This window comes from Musa acuminata, chromosome BXJ2-4 (assembly GCF_036884655.1).
Source record: "Musa acuminata AAA Group cultivar baxijiao chromosome BXJ2-4, Cavendish_Baxijiao_AAA, whole genome shotgun sequence".
Taxonomy (NCBI): Eukaryota; Viridiplantae; Streptophyta; class Magnoliopsida; order Zingiberales; family Musaceae; genus Musa; species Musa acuminata.
Window position 1 is genome coordinate 10,965,964 of NC_088341.1, and position 21,648 is coordinate 10,987,611.

Consider the following 21,648-nt stretch of genomic DNA (forward strand, 5'->3'; position numbering starts at 1 on the left):
GGTTCTTATGCAGAGTATCCATCTCTTCTTGCATAGTAACTAACTATTTCTTTTTATGATCACTTTTAACTACTTCTTGGTAATTCTTTGGTTCGCCTGCATTAGTAAGTATCACATACTCATATGTAGAGCATCTTTTGAAAGGTTGACGTTATCTAGAATATCTTCTCAATTGAGGTTCTGCGGGAAGTTGCTATCCAACTTCTTCTTACTTAACATATCCTGTAGGTAAATCAACATCGGGCTCTACACCATCTTCCTATACATCTCCCTCATCACTCTGATATACTGGAGGAGTAACTGGGTCACAATCTGCTAATCCTTCTGCATAAGTCTTGGCTAGTGCCTTCTTCTTTAGATCCTCAAAGGTTTGATCTTAAAAGAAGACTATATCTTTGCTTCTAAACACTTTTTGCTTTTCTGGATCTCAAAGCCTATAACTAAACTGATCATGTAAGTAGCCAAGAAAAATACATTCTTTAGTTTTACCATCCAGCTTAGACCTCTCGTTGTTTGGAATATGTGCAAATACACGACAACCAAACACTCTCAAATACATGTAGGAAGTATCTTTCCTTGACCATAAATGCTCTGCAACATCATCAACTAGGGTTGTACATGGTGACAAGTTGATCATATCAACTACAGTCCTCAAAGCTTCATCTGAAAACTTTTTGGGTAGCTTGGCCGATGAAAGCATACATCTGATCTTTTCCATGATGGTGTGGTTCATCCTCTTTGCAATTGTATTATATTGAGGTGTACCAAGAACTGTCATCTCATGTTAGATGTCATTTAACCTGCAATAATCATTAAGCAATTATGTATATTTACCACCATTATCTGATTTTATACATTTCAATTGCCTTTCTGTCTCCGTTTAAATTCTGACATGAAACTCTTTGAAGATATTAATAACCTGATCTTTGATCTTCATAGCATAGGCCCAAACTTTTCTGAAAAAATTATTTATAAAAGTGATAAAATAAAGTGCACCACTGATACTAGGAACATTAATAGATCCACCAAGAGTTTTTGTCCTCAAAGGACCACATACATATGTATAAATATGGTCTAAGACATACATTTTTCTAGACAAAACAAGAATAGCAATTGAAACTCTGTATTGTTTACCAGCCAAACAATCAATACAAGGGTTCAGATGTATACCTCTTAGGTTTAGCAATACCTCTCTCTTGGAAAGAGCTTGCAGCCCCTTCTCGCTCATGTGTCTCAATCGCCTATGCCACAACTATATGCTGAAGTCTTTCTCTATAGCATTCAGTTGCTCACCACAAGCTTTGGCCTGCAACCTATATAAGATATGACATTTCTTTCCACTAGCTATAATAAGAGAACCCTTACTGAGCTTTTATTATCCTTTGTGAACTCTGTTATCATAGTCTTCATCATCTAGCCTTCCAACTGAAATTAAATTCAACCTCAAATCAATTATATACCTCACATCCTTAAGTACCAACTTGTAGCCAAGGTTGGTTTTTATATGGATATCACCCATGCTAATGATATTTGTTGTGTCATAGTTGCCCATCTTAACAACACCAAAATTTTCAGACCTGTAGGTAGCAAAAAACTCCCTTCGTGGTGTAGCATGATAAGAAAAACCTGTGTCAATCATCCACTCAAGATCCTAACATACACAAGAAAAAATATTATTAAAAGGAAACAAAATCAAATAATCACCACCCTACAATATAGTTGTAGTATTAACTTTTGACTATATAGAGTTTATTTCTTTTTTCTTTTTCTTGCTCTTCTTAGGTTGCTTGCATTGATTCTTGTAATATCTTTTCTCACCACAGTTCTAGCAAACAATATCTTTTCTTGATCTTGACTTGCTTCTATCCATACGTGAATTGTTTCTATCCTTAGACTTTGATCTTCCTTTGTTCTATGAGATAAGTGCCTATGAATCATTCTGAGATGTTGCTGAATTCTTTCTTCTCAACTTCTCATTCAACAAACTACTTATTACTTGACTCATAGTGACAACACCGTCTGGTACAGAGTTACCGAGAGAAACCACTAGTGTCTCTCAACTTTTTAGCAATGAACTGAGAAGTAACAATGCCCGTAACTCATCATCAAGGGACATTTTAATAGAGGATAACTGGTTGGTGATACTTTGCATTTCATGCAAATACTCAGCAATAGAAGTACCCTCTTTATATTTCAGATTTATAAGTTTTCTGATCAAGAAAGTTTTGTTGCCAGTAGTTTTTCTTTCATAGAGACATTCTAACTTTTTTCAAAGAAAATATGCAGAACTTTCAATAAAAACATGGTAAAAGACACTATCATCAAGCTATTATCGAATAAACCTAATAGTTTTTCGGTCTAACCTCTTCCACTCATTATCTGTCATAGTTGCGAGCTTTGTACTATCCCCGTGTAAAGGTCCATACAAATCTTTGTAATATAAGAGATCTTTCATTCTTGGTTTTCATATCATCCAATTATTTTTATTCAAGCTAATCATGCGAGAAATACTACTAGTTGATGAGATATAAAAAGAGAAACAAACTTTTATATACGAACAAATACTAGTATGTCATAACACACAGCAGAATTAAATGGAAATCACAATAAAATAAAATACCAAGATTTATGTGGAAAATCTCTCCAACGTGAAGGGTAAAAACCATGGGGCATACTAGAGATAATCCACTATAAGAATAATGAATATACAAATCTTAGTCTTTTGCCCAAAATCGAATCAATAATCTCAAGAGAATAATTGGGATACAAGGATTATGTCACTGTGCACAATATCTAAATTCTCCCCAAATAATCACAACAAGAGTCTATTATAGATCTGATCTAACATGAGATGAGAATACTGCCTAGATGATTGAGAATAGTTTCTCTACGTTGTCCTTATCTTTTTTCCTTTTCTTTTATTATTTTTCTACCCTTTTCTCCTTTTTTTTTTTTTTTTGAATCAAGTTGTTGTAGTTTTTCTCCTATTTTTGTAACCACTACATCCTCTTATTAGATCTAGGGTTAGATTAAAAGATGAGTGAGCTATGAACTGTTAAAGCCCATTATAAACTGAACTTGTGGATTGTCAGCCTAACAGTGAACCCGATAACAAGTTTGATGTTCTCCTCTTTGTGAAGGAGAGATACGATGATGAGAAACTCGATTTTCCGAAGAGTCCATATAAAAAGCCATAAAAGACAAAGTTTCAAGCGCCTCTTAGAGAGCGTTCTCTTAATTACAGGACCTTCTTCAACCCTAAATCTCACTCCTAACCAACCAAGGATTTAAATGTATTGAATTAGACCTCCAAAATCATACTCCTGGACAAGGAAACTTGGAAGCATTCTTCTGAGCCTCGCTTGCTGATCCCTGTCAATCTGAAACAATGATAAGCGAAGGCTGAACCCATACAAATTTATCGGAACCAGCTGCTTCCGAAGACAAAAAAAAAAAGTCAGAAACTACAGATTATACAGTCCATGTCACCAGTAGGCTATGAAAACCCAAAAACAAAAAATTTCACTCAATTTGACCTCTCCAGTCATGTCTGCAATTTATTATGTGCTGATGTGCTGGAGATGAGAAGGTGACAAGGACCGGCCTAGGATTCAAGCAAAAGGACATGCGATGAAGTCTTGGAATGAGCTGAATGCGAACGATTAATGGAAAAGTCTCAAGCATGCCATCGAGTTCCACACGTCAAGACAACCGCGCGCAGGCCTTGTAGCTTCAGAGTCAGCCTTTTCTCATGGTCGATTCCTTACACGGTTCTTTAGATCGTGATGATGGACAACCTACCGAACGTCAAACTGCGGCCAGAACTCTGCCTACTTCTGTCACCTATCTTTTCTTATGGTAAGTCTTATAACGAACGAGCGGACGATCCACCACTAACCACATTTCTTCACATCGACGGCACTGCAACCAATTGCTGAGAGATGATTGACTTCGACTGGTTCGCAAAATTCACTATAAATCGTCTTAAAGTTTGCATGGACGGAAATGTTCTGCTAATTCCCACCGTCTTCCTCCACCTGATGATAGAGGCATCCACGGAAGAACCGCTGCTGCTATCACAAAGATGGGTATCGCGATCGACGACCAACTTGAATACACGTTCAAAAACTTACTGCGTTTTCTTCCTGCTTAATCATTTGCAGAGAAAGAAATGGCATCCCCGAGCGGAGGAGCCTTAATATCCCAGTGTTGATCAGCGAATCAGGTGTCTCAGCTATGACAAGACTTCATGGTTCATGTTACATTGACTCTAGGCCCCATTGTCCACTACGAAGCCTTCACGTTTGAGTGCTGAGCCCCGAGGTGGGAGCTTTTGATCTTTTCATGGTGTGGCTTTAGATTGATCGCCCTGCCCACCACTGCGCCTCTCTCTTTTACTGCTCGAGCGAGTGGAAGAAGAACAAAGTTCTTCTTCTCTTGATGGGACAATGATTTCAACTCAGCCGGAGAAGCTAGACATTGATAAGTGACATGACACCTCCGCAGCCGCATTCTTTGCACACACCAATCGGGATGCATTTTGGAGGGCAGAAAACGGAGAGAGAAAAGAAGTGATTTAGGAGATGAAAGGTTGTATGATGAAGTTTCAGAACCATCCTTTTTGTTTTCAGCATCCTACTCTCGTGGTTTGGTCAAGGAACAACCTACCATCACAGCGAAAAAGAGAAAACAATCTGCTTGTCAACTTCAATTGCAGAGTCTGTCACGCTCTGCAATAGCATGGATGTTCAACTAAATCTACCGCTAAAGTTGAATAGGTAAACACAGGAGCTAGATTTTGCACAGAACAGTACCTGAATTTCCTTTAGGATAATAGAAAAGGAATAGTTGTGTGTGAATTAATTGTTAATAGAAAGATTTTGGACAGAACATAAGGAAGACTTTCAAAATAAACAGATACTTGGCTGTTCTACACATTCATTTGGGGCACATTACACAAACAAAAGTGTGAATCGATTGCTTGTCAGATTCACCATGGAACAATCACAATGCAAGTTTTCAGGCTTCGAACTGGAAGAGTGAAGTGAGCACACAACGATTGTGGAGAGCATGGCAGTGAGAAAGGAGAATCCAGAGCAGACAGGTTTGACCTTGTACTGCACTGTCTGTAGGTGCAACCACCAGTAAATTACCAACTCTATTGGATGTGCAGACATCAAGTGAGGATGCTTCATTTGCTCTATCATTTCTATTTTGTCGACAGCAAGCCAATTGCTCTATATTTGATGTCACACCAAATGGTGTTTGCCAGAGTCTATGCATACTGCAACAAAGAAGATCCAACCTCACGTCTGTCTTTTATGATTTTGTCTGCACTCGATCGATGGGGTGATGTTTTATTAAAATATAGGTGCATTTTGACACTATATCGTGCATGAAACTTTGCCTGAGCACAGTTGACATAGTCAAAATCAAGGTGCATTTCAACTTTAATATTGAATGCCTAATATCATCCATTAGATTCATGGAAATCTGTGGGTTTATGGAACATGCAAGGTTTGATTTGGAAGGGTGAGGCGATGGAGCAGAGATAAATATAAAACATTAATTAACTCTGAAAAATTGGATTCTCAGTGTTATTATTATTATTTATTTTCCTATTAAAATTCGTTATTAATATTTCTTTGGCAAATTCTCCTTCGTGCCCCCTCCCGTCCCTTCTTTAACCCAAGCCAGTCTACCTGTGTCTCCAACGGTGGATGCTTTCCCCAAATCCGACCGTTCCCTCACCGGCCGCAGCAGACTGTGAGCCCTGTTGTTCTCCTCCTCGGAGTTCCGCGCCACGATTCTCTTCGGCTTACCCCGCCCTCGCCGGTGCCGCTGCGTCCGCTGCGGCGCATCGCTTATACTCTGAACGGAAAAGGGCAAGTTTTTACATATTTCTGACGCTCGAAATTAAAACCTTTGGAAAATGCCTCGATTGATCCCGCATACATCGCTTCCTGGAGGCGTCCTTGCCATTCTGCCGGATCTTCTTGATCAGGTTTGGTCTTTTTTGGTGTTTGCACAGGGGATTGCTGGGCCGAGGTGTGACGGACTGCAAAAATGTCTGCCTGTAGTGGACCGAAGATCAAAAGCGAGTTGAGGGTTTTCGAGAGCGCGGATGAGCTCGCCACGGATTTGGCGGAGTACATATCGCAACTGTCTGAGAATTCCGTGAAGGAGAGGGGATGCTTTACCATTGCTTTGTCTGGAGGATCTCTAATAAGTTTGATGAGGTAATTACTTTGGAATATTTCCCACATGATTCGTTTTTCGTTATTGTAGTTGCACATTTTTGTATCATTCTGCAAGGCTAGATGAGTTTTTCATGGGGAATTCCTGTGGCTGCAGGAAACTCTGTGAAGCTCCTTACGACAAGACAGTTGATTGGACAAAATGGTTTGTGTTTTGGGCTGATGAGCGTGCAGTGGCAAAGAATCATATCGATAGCAACCATAAGCTAACAAAGGATCTCTTTCTTTCAAAGGTTTGTAGTCAATTTGGATTATTTGTTGCTTGAATACTGTACAAGATACAGATCCTTATAGTTCTCTTGATTATTCTCGTATCGCATAGTATTTGGATGATGCTTTGTTACGGATTATATAAAAATTTATTTGTCAAAATTCTGATTGTCTTTATTTGTAAATTTTCTCAATTTGCAGTTAGTTCGGATTATGGTTTGCAATACCGTACCATACCGTTCGGTACGGGCGGTACATACCGGTCCGATAAAGGACCGGTATGAGTGGCACATTGATATATCTTAGTGTATCATGTGTCAATACGTTCGGTACCACTCGATACAGCTCGGTATGTACCGTAACAATAGCTGATCGATACATCGATACGGTATGATATTCAGAATCTTGGTTCGGATTATTTTCTGCATAGTGTATGTTTGAAAATATCCTTCAGGTATCTTTAAAAGATTAATTTAAGCTTGCCATCAAAATATTATTTTTTGTGTTTCCTTTTATTTTATGTGAAGTTCTCCTTATTGCTCGAGTCGTTGAATGTCATTGCATTAAGGCTATAATCACTTGAAACGGATGTAAAGTGATGAGTGGATGCAAAGTTATATTGGGTAATTTGTCTAGAAGCATTCAGATAATTCGTCCATGAGATCACCATACGACAAAGGGAGGATTCTGGTTTTGGGAAGTACCACCTGTTTTGCTTGGTGTTCGGTACTGATATTTGGGCATATGTGTCCAGTTCACCTAGATTGTGCTGATAAGGCATGATTTGATTTAAAACATTGAAAAAAAAAAGTTTATGTAGATCTGCACTTCAAAAAATGTTTCTCTGTTCTCCATGGTTGCTTGAATATTTTGTTACCTAGAGCATAGTTGTGCTGGAGAGGGAGTTCCTGTGGTACTTGATTTATGATCAGGGGTTTATTACAGAAGCTAATATGTTGGTTTTAGTACAAGAAATTGTCTTTTTTTTGCAATTAGGAAGCAGCTTTAAACAGCTGCAATGTGATTATTTTATGTATAAATTTATCATAAGAGGGACAGGTAGATCGGTGAATTAATGTTCATATGCTGTTGGGTTCATTTCGAGAGTTACAGTAACCAATCAATTCCTTGTTCGTCATATATATTTTTTGTTCTCCCCTAAGATAAAAAGAAAGTTATGCCATTACTTTGCTATAGCAATCATTCCAGATTGTACTATATCTTATTGTTTGATGTATGATGTATTTCTTGCATATCTCCTAGGATTAATTGAACATGATCATAGAAAAAGTGAGGATTATGCTCTTACATATTTGGCTATGACTTTGTTGACACTTCAAACACTAGCCCTTCCTATCTTATACAAAGGCATATGTTTACTACTTTTGATCTTATGCAAGGCACACATGCTCATTTTTCGATGAACATGTGAAAAAATATTTTCCAACCAAAATATATTTTCTTTCCGATCTGACCACCTGGCATATCTTGTATTTACATCTTTAGGGTGGTCAATCTTGTATTGCTTAAGTTCACATTGCCAATACAGGAATATTATTTGTCTGTTAGATCACATGAGTGTATCTGAATTTAGATCACATAGGTTGGTTGAAGAGGCTCCATTTCAATAGGGACCAGGATCTCTCCTTGACTACCTGCCCTATCTGGTTTGCCTTTTTATAACTATTCCTAACATTTGTCTCTTAATCGTATTATTAGGTTCCCATTCTCAACAGCCATGTATTCTCCATAAATGACAATGTTACAGTGGAAGAAGCTGCAGCAGAGTACGAGTTTACCATTCGTCAGCTAGTGAAGATCCGGACTGTGGGTGTTTCTGAAAGCAATGATTGCCCCAAATTTGACCTTATCCTTCTTGGCATGGGACCTGATGGACATGTTGCTTCACTCTTCCCTCACCACCCAGCCCTTGAACTGAAAGAGGAGTGGGTTACTTATATCACTGATTCTCCCAAGCCTCCACCTGAGAGGATTACTTTCACGCTCCCTGTAATCAACTCTGCTTCTAATGTTGCTATGGTGGCTGTGGGCGAGGAGAAGGCCATGGCAGTGCACCTTGCCACTGCTGGCGCCGGTGAGAACTTTGATGCCTCTTCGTTGCCTGCTAGGATGGTTCAGCCAACCGATGGAAAATTAGTGTGGTTCTTGGATTCGACGGCTGCCTCGGTTTTGGATGTCAGTAACGGCGGCTCCGGGTAAGCTATGTGATAACTGTGGGGCCCTGTTGATGTGTCTATGTAGATCGATACTTCGAAACAAATGTCTCTTTTTCCTCTTGGTTACTCGAATACTTTGTCGCTCCATAGCATAGTTATGGTGGGGAGGGAGTCCCGTTGCTAGTTAATGTATGATCACAGGTTTATTATAAAAGATAATAAGTTAATGTGGTGTTGGCCTGTGGGATTCATTTTGAGAATTACAGTAATTTTCTGAATCCTTGGTCACCAATATGCAGTTTGTTTTTTTCCTCTCAAATATCATATTTGCTTTAATAGCAAAACTTCATTGGCCTTCACTCATGCAATGCTACAATTGGCTTGTGCATCATTAAACAGCTAGTCCATTTAAGATCAACTTTAATTTTTAGACATCTGGCATGTTTGTTTAGATCCATGGGCTGCACGCTCTTGCTTTGGTAGATGGCTGCAAGATCGGTAGAAATCCTTGTTGGTAGCTGATGATATATTAAAGTTCATATTCATTTGGAACCTGGAATGTTAATTGTAATGGTTGGATATGCTTATCGTTTTTGTGCTTGATGAGGAATGCTTCATAAATGAATCGAGAGTGATGATTGTAAATAGATACACTATATGCAGATTAATGTCATGTTGAAGTTGGTGAAAACTCCATCTGTTTGTTATCCCGACTGCACATTGCCTTGTATTTAAAGTTGTCGGAGTCAGAGCATACTTACATGTTCTTGAACATTGTCTTAGCAATTTAACAGATTCCAAAAGAGACCGAAGTGTATTTTTGGTTTCTGCATCGAACTTGTTTCAAACAGACAAAACTATTATATTTCTGGGCTGAATTCAATGGAAACTCGACATGACCTTGCTGAATTCCTCGAAGCAACCAAAACCAGAGCAATCCCACCACCACAAGATCGAGCATGTATGCACACTTGCCAAAATTCCTTTCGGATCAATAATCATCACCTCATGCCTACCACATCACCATCAGTATAAGGGCAAGCACCGACACCGCGAGGTTGTGCAGAATGAGCGGCGGAGCACCGACAGGGGAAGAGTTCGGCAGGTGGGGGTAAGCATCTGGTGGTGGCATCATGCACTCGTCGCCATTGAAGTACACCTTCCGAGGAAACGCCCACCCTTTCTTGAACGTGAACGTGCTCGCGTCCTTCCGGAGGAGCAACTCCGACTGCACGTTGCCGTACGCCCCGGCCTCCATGAGCAGATCGTTGTAGTACTTCATTCCGTAGAACATGCCGGTGTCATCTGCAAGCAGAACCACGAGTCAGACCTGTTTGTGGCAGAAGCTGAAGGGGAATGAAGGATCTGCATGCTCCTTTGACTCACTGATGAATCCATATGGAACGAGTGGCTTGTAGTCGAAGCTGAAGACCTCCGTGACGTTGTCGAGGTTGGGGTGTTGGATGACCAGCGTCCACAGGGTGTAGTTCATGCGGTAGTTGAAGTTGGTGATGGCGATCTTGGCGCGCCAGTAGTCCTTGTAGTTGAGCTTGACGTGCCAGTGCACGCGGATGGGGCACATGTGTTGGGTGCACTGCAGCAACGGCGCGTTGTCCTTCTTGGGCGTGTTGATCCCCGGCGTGCTTAGCAGATTGGAGTCCCTCCTGCAGGAGCCACCGATCAGGAATGTAAAGCTTGTTGCCTACACGGATGAGAAAGTAGTGCAGACAGCGTACTTGATGCAGTTCTTGTTCTCGCAGCCGCAGGCGCAGGAGCGGCAAGGGATTATGGTGTCGTTGTAGAAGGAGGAGAAGGAGACGCAGCAGGTTGGGTGCTTGGAGGAAAGAAACTGTGAGTAGGTGCACGTAACATTCCAGGTCACTGCACAGCCACCACCATACAGAGTTCATCAGAGGATGGCAGCGGAGTACAGCAGCAGAAGCTTATGAGCAGAGACTTACTGAGCGCCTGCGTCTTCCGCCGCTTGTCCGGCGTGAGAAATATGGTGGACGGCACAACCTTGGCTGGCCCGCAGGTGTAGCCGAGTCCAGGTCCCAGCAAGGTGAAGTTCTGGGGAAGCTTCACCGTCTTGTTGGATGTGCCGGATTGGCCAACACTCACCTGGAAAGCTGAGACTGCAGCTGCGGGATCCTGGCCATAGGCCCCGACGACGCCTCCCTTGCAGCAGTTAGCTATCTGCTGGTTGTAAGGGACCCCGGGAAGCAAGTCGACGATGGCCGGAGTCTTCTTGCAGCAGTGAGGAAGGTTGGCCTTGAACTTGGAGCAGTCACCCTGCTCCGTGGCCTGAGCACCCACCATGGACCATATCACCTCCTTCTTTGCCCACGTCCAACCCAGCGTCCACCCTGGGCTCATTATGTGCCGGTACATTTGGAAATTGTTCATCGTCACCACGGCCTTGCAATGACATGTTGTTGCGTTCAGAATCCGAGTCTCGAGTGTCAGCAAGGCAAAAAGTACTTGTGGAGGAGGAAGACACATACCACATATCCATCTGCCGTCCATGAGATCACATCCCATTTGATGGTAATGTTTCCAGTCGGGTCCAATGGATCATAAGCCACTGTGTCATGAACGATTAGATCAGAACGTGTGAATCTAAACTCGTTCACCTCATTTATATCCAAGATGAAATCAGAACCTGCAGGAGAGAACATCAGCGCGAGAACAGAGATGAACAGAACAAGCGAACAGCTCGACCAATCATCTGCTGCAGGGTATCTTCGACTTGGGCGACCGATTTGATTCAGCTCCATCTTCGGCGATTCACCTCACCAGAATCGCCTGCTTTGGCAGAAGAGGCTGCTGCTGAGTGAATGGAGGAGCAGCTTGTGGGTTTTTATGGAGAAGAAGTGCATCATCACTCACCAACTAATTAGCTGGCGATGTTAGAAGAAGAAGAAGAAGAAGAAAGTCTGCTATCGTTCTCAGTTCTTCTTTTTCTTCGGGTTTTCTTGTAGTTTAATTCCTCAGTTTCGAAGCAATGTGTGTTTGGTGAGATTAGCAAGAAAGGGACGCGCGAAATTTGAAGAATACCTCCCAACGCTTGTCGGTTGAGACTTCAAATGCATCAAAATACGAGGAAAATTAAAGAAGAATCAACATATATGTTTGCTATATACTGCTCTTACATGGAAACCCTGGAAATGAATGCAATTAATGATATGATCTACAGAAATAATTCACCAGAAGAACTCTGATTTGGGCAAAGATATCTGATGAGTTCAGGGATGAGAATCCAATTTCTCATGTGTATATATATATATATATATATATATATATATATATATATATATATATATATATATATATATATATATATATATATATATATATATATATATATATATATGATTGGTCCAGAATGGAAATACAATTTGTCCACTGGAATGAAACGATTTATTATTCTTGGGATCATGTTTTTTGTGTTGCAGACGGCAGCAAGTGAGCGGTCACCATCCAGGGTTTACATCTCACCATTGTTTACACAGCGTGAAGAAGATGCCCCATCTTTCTATTTCTTTTCTGCTCAGCCTGTTCAATTAAAGCTGATTCCTCAAGCATCCTCAAGCATCAAGTACAGAGATTAAAATTGATTCTGTGCCTCCTACTAATTAAGGGTGTGACTTGAATGCTGCCAAAATTGTCGAATATTGATTCCCATTTTAATCCAATAAACTTATGGAATGGGCATGAATATTTGATACTTACATGTGTACAAACTTAATATGAATCCACCCAAAGATTTGAGATCCTGGCTCGTGAGTCTATTGGACTCAGACCAAGTTTAGTCTCGAATTTAGATTGGGATTCTCGTTGGATTCGACTCCAATTGGATCGACCATCACCCCTAATTTTGGTGGCCAACCTAAATTGACTACTAAAACATTGTATGGGCTGAGCTCAACATATCGGCTTTGCAATCGGCCCATACCCGAACCCGAACTAGCGCGCGTCCGCATGGCTCAGACATCACAACCAAAGAGGATGACGTATATATCACAAAAATCTGATATAAAATAAATAGACTTGGGTCAAATTCCCGTCTCTGGGCCGGGCCGGGCCGGTTTACACTCCCCTTCGCACGTGCTCATTACAGCCATGCACGTGCTAAAACATTGGGACTGGAGGACAGAACCTCCTACCCTCTTTCGTTTCTGCGCTTCTCTGCCTCGGATCTCCGGAGATACATCCCCTTCCCCACCGAAAGCCCGAACCTTCGGCCATGGCGGTCGGCACTTCGTCAGGCATCCCCAGCACTCCCCTGCTCAAGGACGAGGTCGACATCGTGATTCCGACCATCCGGAACCTGGACTTCCTGGAGATGTGGCGCCCCTTTTTCCAGCCCTACCACCTCATCATCGTCCAGGACGGAGACCCCAGGAAGACGATCACGGTGCCGGACGGCTTCGACTACGAGCTCTACAACCGCAACGACATCAACCGCATCCTCGGCCCCAAGGCCGCCTGTATCTCCTTCAACGACTCTACCTGCCGCTGCTTCGGTTTCCTCGTCTCCAAGAAGAAGTACGTCTTCACCGTCGACGACGACTGCTTCGTGAGTGCCCGCCTCCTTTTTTTTTTGTGTTTCCTTCGTGGGATTTGGATCTTGAAGCTTGATCTCGCTTGCGGAAACCGGGAGAAAGATTCGTTATTTCCCCTTTTCTCTTGCTTGTTTCTTATGATCGTAAATTTGAGTTTCTCTTCGAGCGAAGGGAGGGAAACGCTGGGGACGATCAAAACTTTCTTTTTATTTCTTTCTTCATGATTAAATTACCCAACCTTTGTGGAACTGTTCTTCTTTTCTTTGTTTCTTTCCTTTCTAGGATGCGTATTTAAAGAATCAACACGACTATTGGTTTCTCTCTAAATATGTAAAATTTCCACAGCTTCAAACTTGTGGGGAAGAATGAAGAAAGCAACAATAAGACTTTCGGTTCTCTAAGGATCATTATTAGCTTGATAGGTTAATAATTCTACTTGAGCCTTTATTATACGTGGAAATTTTGATTCACTATTAGCTTGATTGGTCTGAAACTATGTGACCTGAAATGTTTAAATCCAAGTCAATGGCAGTAAACGTCGCACAGTTCACTTACCTTCTTCCGAAGTGATCTTTGGCGTTAAAATGTTGCACTGATGCTATTTATCATTCCATAGGTACAATATGAATCATACAAATGAAGGAAACTTTATTACTTCATGATTAATTAATCAAATATTTTATCTAACCATCATATCGTCTGCTACATGTTGTTAGTGGATTGATAAATGTGTATTGTTCTATGGTTTATATTTTCCGAATATTTGTACTCTGTTGGAAGCTTCTCAGAATAATGTTCGGTTCATCTAATTCCTTTTTGCATTTACCTAATCTTATTACGATGTAATGTTCTGTGTTGTCTGATTCTCTTTTCTGTTGCAAAACTTGCATTGAAAACACTTGTGGCAGTCTGTTAACAAATTTGCTTTTGATGCGAAAATCATTACATGACATGACCAGCATTACTTCCCGCTCTGGACAGTGAGAATCTGCACAACAGATGATGATCATATTGTTCGATTTGTGATTGGGGGGCCTTTGTGCCAAGTCAAGTTACATGGTGTTAGATCTCTTAGTTTTCTTTCACTATATTTATGGCATAAACTTGTAAGATCAGTAACTATAGTTCCCTCTGGTTTTGTGCTATCAACATATAGGAAGATCCCTGGCTTGGTTGATAAATTTTCACTTCTAAAAGTGACATTACGCTTGAACAGCTATTCGTGTCACCTTCATATACTTCTCCTTGCTGTCCATGCTACTTCTTTGTACTCTACCAGTAGTCTGTCGTCGCTTACGGTGCTTCTGATCATGATTGAACCTGTTTTGCTGACAATAGAAACTGTTTTTGCCCTTTATTAGGTTGCCAAAGACCCCTCTGGCAAGGAGATCAATGCGTCTGAGCAACACATCAAGAATCTCCTTTCTCCATCCACCCCCTTTTTCTTTAACACTCTGTATGATCCTTACCGTGAAGGTGCAGACTTTGTTCGTGGCTACCCTTTCAGCCTCCGTGAAGGTGTCCCGACTGCTGTTTCTCATGGATTATGGCTCAACATTCCAGACTATGATGCCCCCACTCAGCTTGTCAAACCTCATGAAAGAAACACCAGGCAAGAGTTTTGTGTATTGATTGGTGGATTCAAAAGTATGGAAGTGTGACTAAAATTGATACTGCTCGCAGGTATGTTGATGCGGTGATAACTGTGCCAAAAGGTGCACTGTTTCCCATGTGCGGGATGAATCTAGCATTCAACCGTGGGCTAATAGGCCCTGCAATGTACTTCGGACTTATGGGTGATGGCCAACCCATCCGTCGATATGATGATATGTGGGCAGGATGGTGTGTGAAGGTCAGTTACGCATTTTCCCACTTGTTCTTTTGTCATCCACCATCTAGATATGTTTATCATAACCTTTGTAGTTTCGAGTTCTTGTTCTTTTGGAAGAAAAACTCCTATGCACTATACTTTGTTTATTATACTTGTTTTTTACAATTAAGCTGAGTTCTTTCCATTTTATGGCTGAAGTTGACTCATGCCATTCATTTGGTTTTAGGTGATCTGTGACCACTTGGGATTGGGCGTGAAGACGGGCTTGCCCTACATCTGGCATAGCAAGGCCAGCAACCCGTTAGTGAACCTTAAAAAGGAGTATCATGGGATCCACTGGCAGGAAGAGGTGATCCCTTTCTTCCAAGCTGTTTCCCTTCCGAAGAAGTGCACGACACCTCAAGAATGCTACATCGAGCTCTCCAAGCAGGTTAAAGAGACGCTTGGGAAGGTGGATGAGTATTTCAACAAGTTAGCCGATGCCATGGTGACATGGATCGAGGCTTGGGATGAACTCAATCCATCTGAAAAGCTCAGCAACGTCTCTGCCGAGTAGTCTGCTTGAAAAATCGACCATTTGTAACGGCACATTTTCTGTTGTTGTTTTTCTAAAAACAAAACTAGAAAGAAATTATCATTATATTAAATAACAAATAAAACACTCACTTGTTGTTATCGAACCTTATCCTGTTTGATGCAGTCTTCTTCTTCCTCATTGTTTGGAGGCCTACCATTGATGAATGTAATATCTTCTTGATACGATGTTGCAATAAAAATCATGTGTTTGAAATACCAGAAGAGACTTGTGCCGTGTTTCTTGGATGCACCATCGATGGTTGCTTCTTCCATCTTGCGTTGGCGTAGTCGTATTTATGTTTTGACATAACATTCCAACTACGCTCGAGTGATTTTAAGTGTACAGCAACAAAAAAAATTGCAGCAGGTATGTCACAATGATGTGACAGAGTAAGTGCATTATTTCCTCCCGACCGCATACTGATGGAGTAGAAAAGATGATATTAGTAGTATCGTTAAACCAGAAACAATTGAAGGATCAGATTTCTTCTCCTCCGTCCGCAAAGCAAGTACAGAAATCTGTCAATTAGAGACAATCTCCAGATCAGAAAACGATTTGTAACAACAACAGAGAAATAGAACAGTTCAACAGTACAGTAGCTTTGATTTCTGAAGTCCGTGATCCCATAAACAGCGAGTCTTTGTGCTACTAACCCTCGATTCATGTAACTCTTGAGCTAAAACAGGTCGGAGCTGGAGTCACTTTCCTCACCATCGACTTTTTCTTCCCCTCTTCTCCTACATTTATCTTCCTTTAATATGAATGCTTCAGCCAATCGAGCATCGTTGTTTAATGGTTTGTTACCACTCTTATTCACCACGCATCTGTTGAGAGCATACCCATTAACGGACTAAGCTCTCTCAGCTGGCAAAGCCTCATCCGCTGCCTTCCTGTTGTGATACCAAGCCTCTCCCTGTAAGCAGAAAGGGATAGACTTTTGGTGCTCCTTTGATGGCTGGGTGGGGTAAGGACGAGGGCCTTTAAGCCCACTGCTCCTACTGGCAGAAGAAATGATGGACTTGGAGTCTCTACTTCCCATGCTCTCAGGGTTGTTAACGCTCTCTCTCCTTTGGCTGAATAGAGTTGATTGACTTTGATTTCTTCTTGGAAACTGTCTGATGGTGGAACAAGGAAGGAGCTGAGGAAGTTAGCCAACCTACCAATAGGGCAGAGGGGTTGCTTATGCTTCTTGTCCTTGAATCGGATCTCAACACTTTGCGGCGCCCGTTGGAAGAGCATCCAAACTCCTCCTATCAGCTCGCCAAGCAAGCTCTTTGAAGGCCAAGATCGACATCATTAACTTGGCCAGAGAAGTACAATGCTGCCTCAAAGACATCGTCGAGCTCACCGGAGTCAAAATTTTCATTAGATCATGGGGAGTGATGGATGGAGTCCACTCACCACCACCATAGGATCGCATGTTTGCTCTGAGAGAAATCAAATCAATTGAATGAAAGGCAAGTGTTCGCTGCTGCCGATTTGGAGATATGTGCTTCTCTTGTAGGAGATACTTTGGTTCCACAAAATGATCTTCTAATGAAAACAAAAGCTCAGTCATCTCATCTACCTTTTAGATGATTCAAAGGGTAAACCATGGCGCAAATCCGATTTGCTTCCAGATTAATGGAGCAGGAATGAGTTCTCATTAGGTTAAGACAATGAGTAGTAGTCCATCTCCATCTGCGTTCGTGTCGTGAAAGAGATCGGTACAACTCCAAGAGCTGAATGTGACGTAAAGCTACCCGTAAACAGCTGCCTCTTGCTCATGAAGATGGTTGTAGAAAGATGTAACGTAGAACAATTAAATGAGAGAAGAAAGAGGAGAAGGAAAAAGTAATGATGGTTGACGCGATAGTGAAGTCACCTCAAATTCTAGCCAGCTCCAGTATTAAGTAGATATCTAATTCGATTGCTGTGTCACTGATGCTGAGTTCCAAGCCACAACAGAAGCACCTTTTTTTCTTGTGATCCACACCTAGACTAGCCATGTTTTCATTTATGGTGGTTGGCTGTCATTGTGGGTTTCATGTTGGAGTCCCTTCTTGCATCACTTTTTATCTTTTTGAGGGTTCCTTTGTGTTTGGATTGACCCAATACGAAGAGGCAAAGAAAGATGAAGGGGTAAAAACCAAGAACAGAAGTTTGCTTCGTTGATACGTTAATGCCTGGGTGCATGAAACAGATCATGCATGCATGCTTGCCCTCTGTGTGGCCTCAAAGTGGAGCTCATCAGAAGCTATCCACAGATCTCTGACGAGGCCAATCCGAGCTCATCAGCCTCTTGTGCAGTTGCTTTAACCTACAACCACAAGACTCCACAGTCCTCAAAGCAACATCTCCCCTCCTTCGAGTGCAAGCATGAATGGTTGTTTTCTTTTGTCCACCTCCACATGCTCCATGCAGGCTGATCGAAGCAGCTGCCCCTACCAGTTCTTCTCGATATCCACACCCTCTTTATGAGGACGAGACAGGAAAACCTTGTCTTCCCTAGCTTGCTTCGTTGAACTCTAGCAAACCAATATTGGTTGCTGAACTGAGCCGTACGAGCTTTGTCTTTGGCCTATGCTGAACCTAAGAAAGTAAAAACTTCGAGTTCCATCATTCTCTTCATTTACTGCATGATATAGGGCATGCATGTATGTTACCTCCTTTCCTGCTCTTACTGTCTTGGGGAAAATGGAGGCGCAAGTCAACCATACAAAGAAGAACACATCGAAGCACCGGGGGATCCAGCAATTACAAGACGAGCACTTTGTGAGTGATATATGGAGATCTCAGTGATCTCAGCAATTACAACACGTACACATGCATGTCTAAAGCTTGCTGCCTTCATGTTGATTCATGAGACTGACAGCAGCCCACGCATCCATTCAGCGTTTCTATATGATGTCAAACAAGAATCTTTAAGCACACTGATGCATCCAAAAACATACTAAACGAAACTTCTCAGGTAGCCATGTTGCTTTGGAAAGATGGATCAAACGCACTAAATGGTGCATGAATGATTGGATGTGGAAGGATCTGTGTCAGTCGGATGCAGCAAGTCAAATGGAGCATTTGTAGGTTATACTACTTGGAGACGATCGAGTAGTAGGATGATGGTTAGACCATCAAGCGTAGTTTCTATTGGCTGTGGGATCTCATGGCTGCGGTGATGTATGTCCTTTCTATTAAGAGACCTTGGTGATTTTTTATTTTACTGCTTCCTTTTGGCTAAAAGATAATTCCTTTTTATCAATGTATGCAATTGATGGTGACCATGGATGTCAATGGGACAGGGTAGGACGAGGAGTGTTTTCTCATCCTCGTCTCCATCTCAATCCCTCATCTTGCGTAGAAGGGATGAAGGCGAGGATGGGGAACTCTCATTGGGGGCGAAAAATTCATGGGTTATTTATATTCTTTCAATTAATTCAGTCAATTTTAAAAGCTATTCTTAAAACTAATTAATAATATCAATTTTATAAATAATAATTCAATCTAGTCTGATTTGAATTAGGTAGACCAAGCATTCATGCTCAACATCCCAGCTCACATATTGATGGGGAGAGGGACAAGGTGGGGCAATGCTCTACCTGTCCCGTCCCCATACCATACGGTGTGGGACAATTTTTTACTTGTTCTTATCTCATATTCTTGTGGTTAATACAAAATATATTTCATCCTTATTTTTATCCTCGTTTAGTCCTCAAATTCTTATCTTATTATGGGTGGGTTCTTGCAGATACTGATACTTGCAGGCATACTTGACACCTCTATATCTAACGATGACGAAGTTGATGATGTTCTAATTAATTCAACTCAATTCGGATCCGTGTGCACAAGAAGCTCGATAAGATTAGTGGGGTGGTTCAAATGCTCCTCGGGATCAAGATAGACTTGAGTGCGTGCTCCATAGTTGACTTGTACAAAGATCAAGGTTGAATAGATTTCTCAACTTTATTTCCTCCATACTCAAGTCAATAACTAATATGAGTAAAATAAATTTAATAAATAGTAATTGATAGTCTTTTATAATGAGTTAACGAAGAGAAATATTTTAGGAAATGTTCCTCTTCTATCATTTTTTGGCACGAGTAAAATATGATATTCACATGACATGCTCGATCCAATCCCAGATGCATAAGGTTGTCCACGTGAATGCTCGGGTGGAGGAAGCGAGCATTGAGTTGGGTTGAGTCTGAGCCTTGTCTCTTGAGTGCGGTCTTTTCTCTTGGCGAGTGGCTTGCTTCTTCGTTACCAGGCTCCTGCACACATACCGAGGTCGGGAGAGGGATTTTCGACTCCATCCCTCCAAAGCTCAAGTTAGTGTTGAGTGGAGTTGAGGAGAGTTGAGGTGTTCAATGTCCGACTCCTGACGCTGGTTAGGAGGTCGACTTTTATATCTACGAACGAAGGTCAATCGTATATTGTTTGTTAATGACCGTCGACTCCTCGAGCGATAGGCTCATACTTTCAATGTGGGCATTGACCAATCTGCACAGATCAACACCGCATAACATCGTTTTGAGCTTTCCGGAATAACTCTTGTACAATCTCGGACAATGCGGGAACAAGATATCGTCTCATCGAAGTCTAAGGTGTCACATCGATACAGTGTATCATATCAGTCTTGAGGCTCTACGTTGGTGCTGACATGCCTGCTGACGATTGTCAGATGAGTGGTACCAGAATATACCTGCTATCAAGGAAAAAAAGAATTTCCTATCAACATTTAAAAATAGTTATGTCACATTGCTAGTTCCTACTGTCAAGTACAATAAAGCAAACGAGAAGCATTAGATGATGGCATCCAGCAGGACCTTGATTGATATGATATGTTTCGTGTACGAGAAATTAAGAGCTTCACATCTCTGAATCCGATTGACTTGAGAGTCATTTTAGACATTTTCAAATGGATGTTGATTTGGGAATGACAATCCGTTCTTGATTTTATTTTGATAAAAGGATATATTATGTAGTAATCGAAACTATGCAATAACAGTAGACAAACCTCGAAGATGCAAAACATGCACACTCTAATTCATGCAAAATGCATCCCAATCTACACATGTATCATGATAAAGATTTAGCTTGGTCTTTATGAAAACACTGGCAGAAAAATTTAAACCCACAGAATAAATTTTGGAAAGATAGGAAGGTATTTCAATCAATGCCGTGTATAATGAAGGATTAATCATGCGTTATATGCCCTCAAAAGAGATCTACTAAAGCTATTTATTTTCATAAAAATAAATAATAAAAATAAAATTCGAATCGAAAATATTATGATATAATATTAAAGTCTTTAACTAAGCTAACACAACCAAAACCTTCTTTTCGGGGTTTCGGCCATTCGGCATACAAGTCAGATCCCGCGCTATCCTCCCCCCTTCGCTGCCGCCACTCGACGTCCTTCTTTTAAGTGGGGCCCGAATTCCCAGTGGCCAATCAGAAGTCGTAACGTGTAAATCCGATTTATAGTCCTTCCCGATAAAAGAGAATAGATGTGCATGAGTTTGTATTATGTGCTTTTATGTTATTGTATGTATGGATGACATGTAATCATTTGATGCATAGACGACATGACATCAATTTTATCATTATTTTGCTGAAAAGGATGCTTCCGTGATCGCTGCTAGCATTATGTCTGTGAAAATATTATAATAAAGATAAAACAAAAACATAGAGCTTATAATTATAATTCTAGAAAAATTAAAGTTTTCTCGTCCTGACATCATAGCAAATTAATATTTTTGTGAATTTTAAAGCTTGACGGTGCTGATATCAACGATGCAAATGCGAATGATGAAGAAGAGGTTGGAGGCTAGTGATGATCTAACATAAAGAAGGGTGAGCGTAAGATTTGTGGTCCAACAAAAAGAAGACCTCTCCATTATTGTTACTCGGAGCAAGGTTTCATTGACTCACATGTGAAGTCATCTTCGCCTTCCCTAGAATGGACTTTATGGTATTCTCCAAGAACAGGACGCACTCGCCTCCGCATCTAGTAGAAGTCTCACGTGCCCAATAAGAGAAAAAAATAATAATC

At 41.2% G+C, this 21,648-nt stretch overlaps 3 protein-coding genes across 3 annotated transcripts; 2 read left to right on the forward strand and 1 right to left on the reverse strand.

The window, feature by feature from the left end:
* The first annotated feature begins 5,673 nt into the window (after window positions 1-5,673).
* On the forward strand, window positions 5,674-8,895 carry LOC103981431 (probable 6-phosphogluconolactonase 1). Its single transcript, XM_009398161.3, has 4 exons — window positions 5,674-5,885; window positions 6,032-6,239; window positions 6,355-6,490; window positions 8,187-8,895. Exons 2-4 carry the CDS (start codon window positions 6,067-6,069, stop codon window positions 8,685-8,687), a joined length of 810 nt encoding a protein of 269 aa, XP_009396436.2. The 5' UTR covers window positions 5,674-5,885; window positions 6,032-6,066; the 3' UTR covers window positions 8,688-8,895.
* A 627-nt stretch (window positions 8,896-9,522) lies between these two features.
* Window positions 9,523-11,485, reverse strand: LOC135609998 (COBRA-like protein 4). Its single transcript, XM_065103884.1, has 6 exons — window positions 11,307-11,485; window positions 11,149-11,228; window positions 10,606-11,062; window positions 10,381-10,525; window positions 10,031-10,308; window positions 9,523-9,949 (listed from the first exon to the last, which is right to left on the reverse strand). The coding sequence occupies exons 1-6, from the start codon at window positions 11,419-11,421 to the stop codon at window positions 9,657-9,659; spliced, it is 1,368 nt and encodes a 455-aa protein (XP_064959956.1). The 5' UTR covers window positions 11,422-11,485; the 3' UTR covers window positions 9,523-9,656.
* A 1,307-nt stretch (window positions 11,486-12,792) lies between these two features.
* Window positions 12,793-15,832, forward strand: LOC135609999 (UDP-arabinopyranose mutase 1-like). The gene is made up of 4 exons (XM_065103885.1): window positions 12,793-13,223; window positions 14,571-14,821; window positions 14,893-15,061; window positions 15,267-15,832. The coding sequence occupies exons 1-4, from the start codon at window positions 12,891-12,893 to the stop codon at window positions 15,594-15,596; spliced, it is 1,083 nt and encodes a 360-aa protein (XP_064959957.1). The 5' UTR covers window positions 12,793-12,890; the 3' UTR covers window positions 15,597-15,832.
* The last annotated feature ends 5,816 nt before the right edge of the window (window positions 15,833-21,648 follow it).

Excerpts from the sequence above, each read along its gene's own strand:
- LOC103981431 (XM_009398161.3), top strand. The coding sequence starts at position 6,067 with ATGTCTGCCTGTAGTGGACCGAAGATCAAAAGCGAGTTGAGGGTTTTC. Across the intron at positions 6,240-6,354 it reads TCTCTAATAAGTTTGATGAG|GAAACTCTGTGAAGCTCCTT; the intron begins GTAATTACTTTG and ends CTGTGGCTGCAG. Across the intron at positions 6,491-8,186 it reads AGGATCTCTTTCTTTCAAAG|GTTCCCATTCTCAACAGCCA; the intron begins GTTTGTAGTCAA and ends TCGTATTATTAG.
- LOC135609998 (XM_065103884.1), bottom strand. The coding sequence starts at position 11,421 with ATGGAGCTGAATCAAATCGGTCGCCCAAGTCGAAGATACCCTGCAGCA. Across the intron at positions 10,526-10,605 it reads GCGGAAGACGCAGGCGCTCA|TGACCTGGAATGTTACGTGC; the intron begins GTAAGTCTCTGC and ends GTGGCTGTGCAG. Across the intron at positions 10,309-10,380 it reads GAGAACAAGAACTGCATCAA|GAGGGACTCCAATCTGCTAA; the intron begins GTACGCTGTCTG and ends TGGCTCCTGCAG.
- LOC135609999 (XM_065103885.1), top strand. The coding sequence starts at position 12,891 with ATGGCGGTCGGCACTTCGTCAGGCATCCCCAGCACTCCCCTGCTCAAG. Across the intron at positions 13,224-14,570 it reads CCGTCGACGACGACTGCTTC|GTTGCCAAAGACCCCTCTGG; the intron begins GTGAGTGCCCGC and ends GCCCTTTATTAG. Across the intron at positions 15,062-15,266 it reads GGGCAGGATGGTGTGTGAAG|GTGATCTGTGACCACTTGGG; the intron begins GTCAGTTACGCA and ends ATTTGGTTTTAG.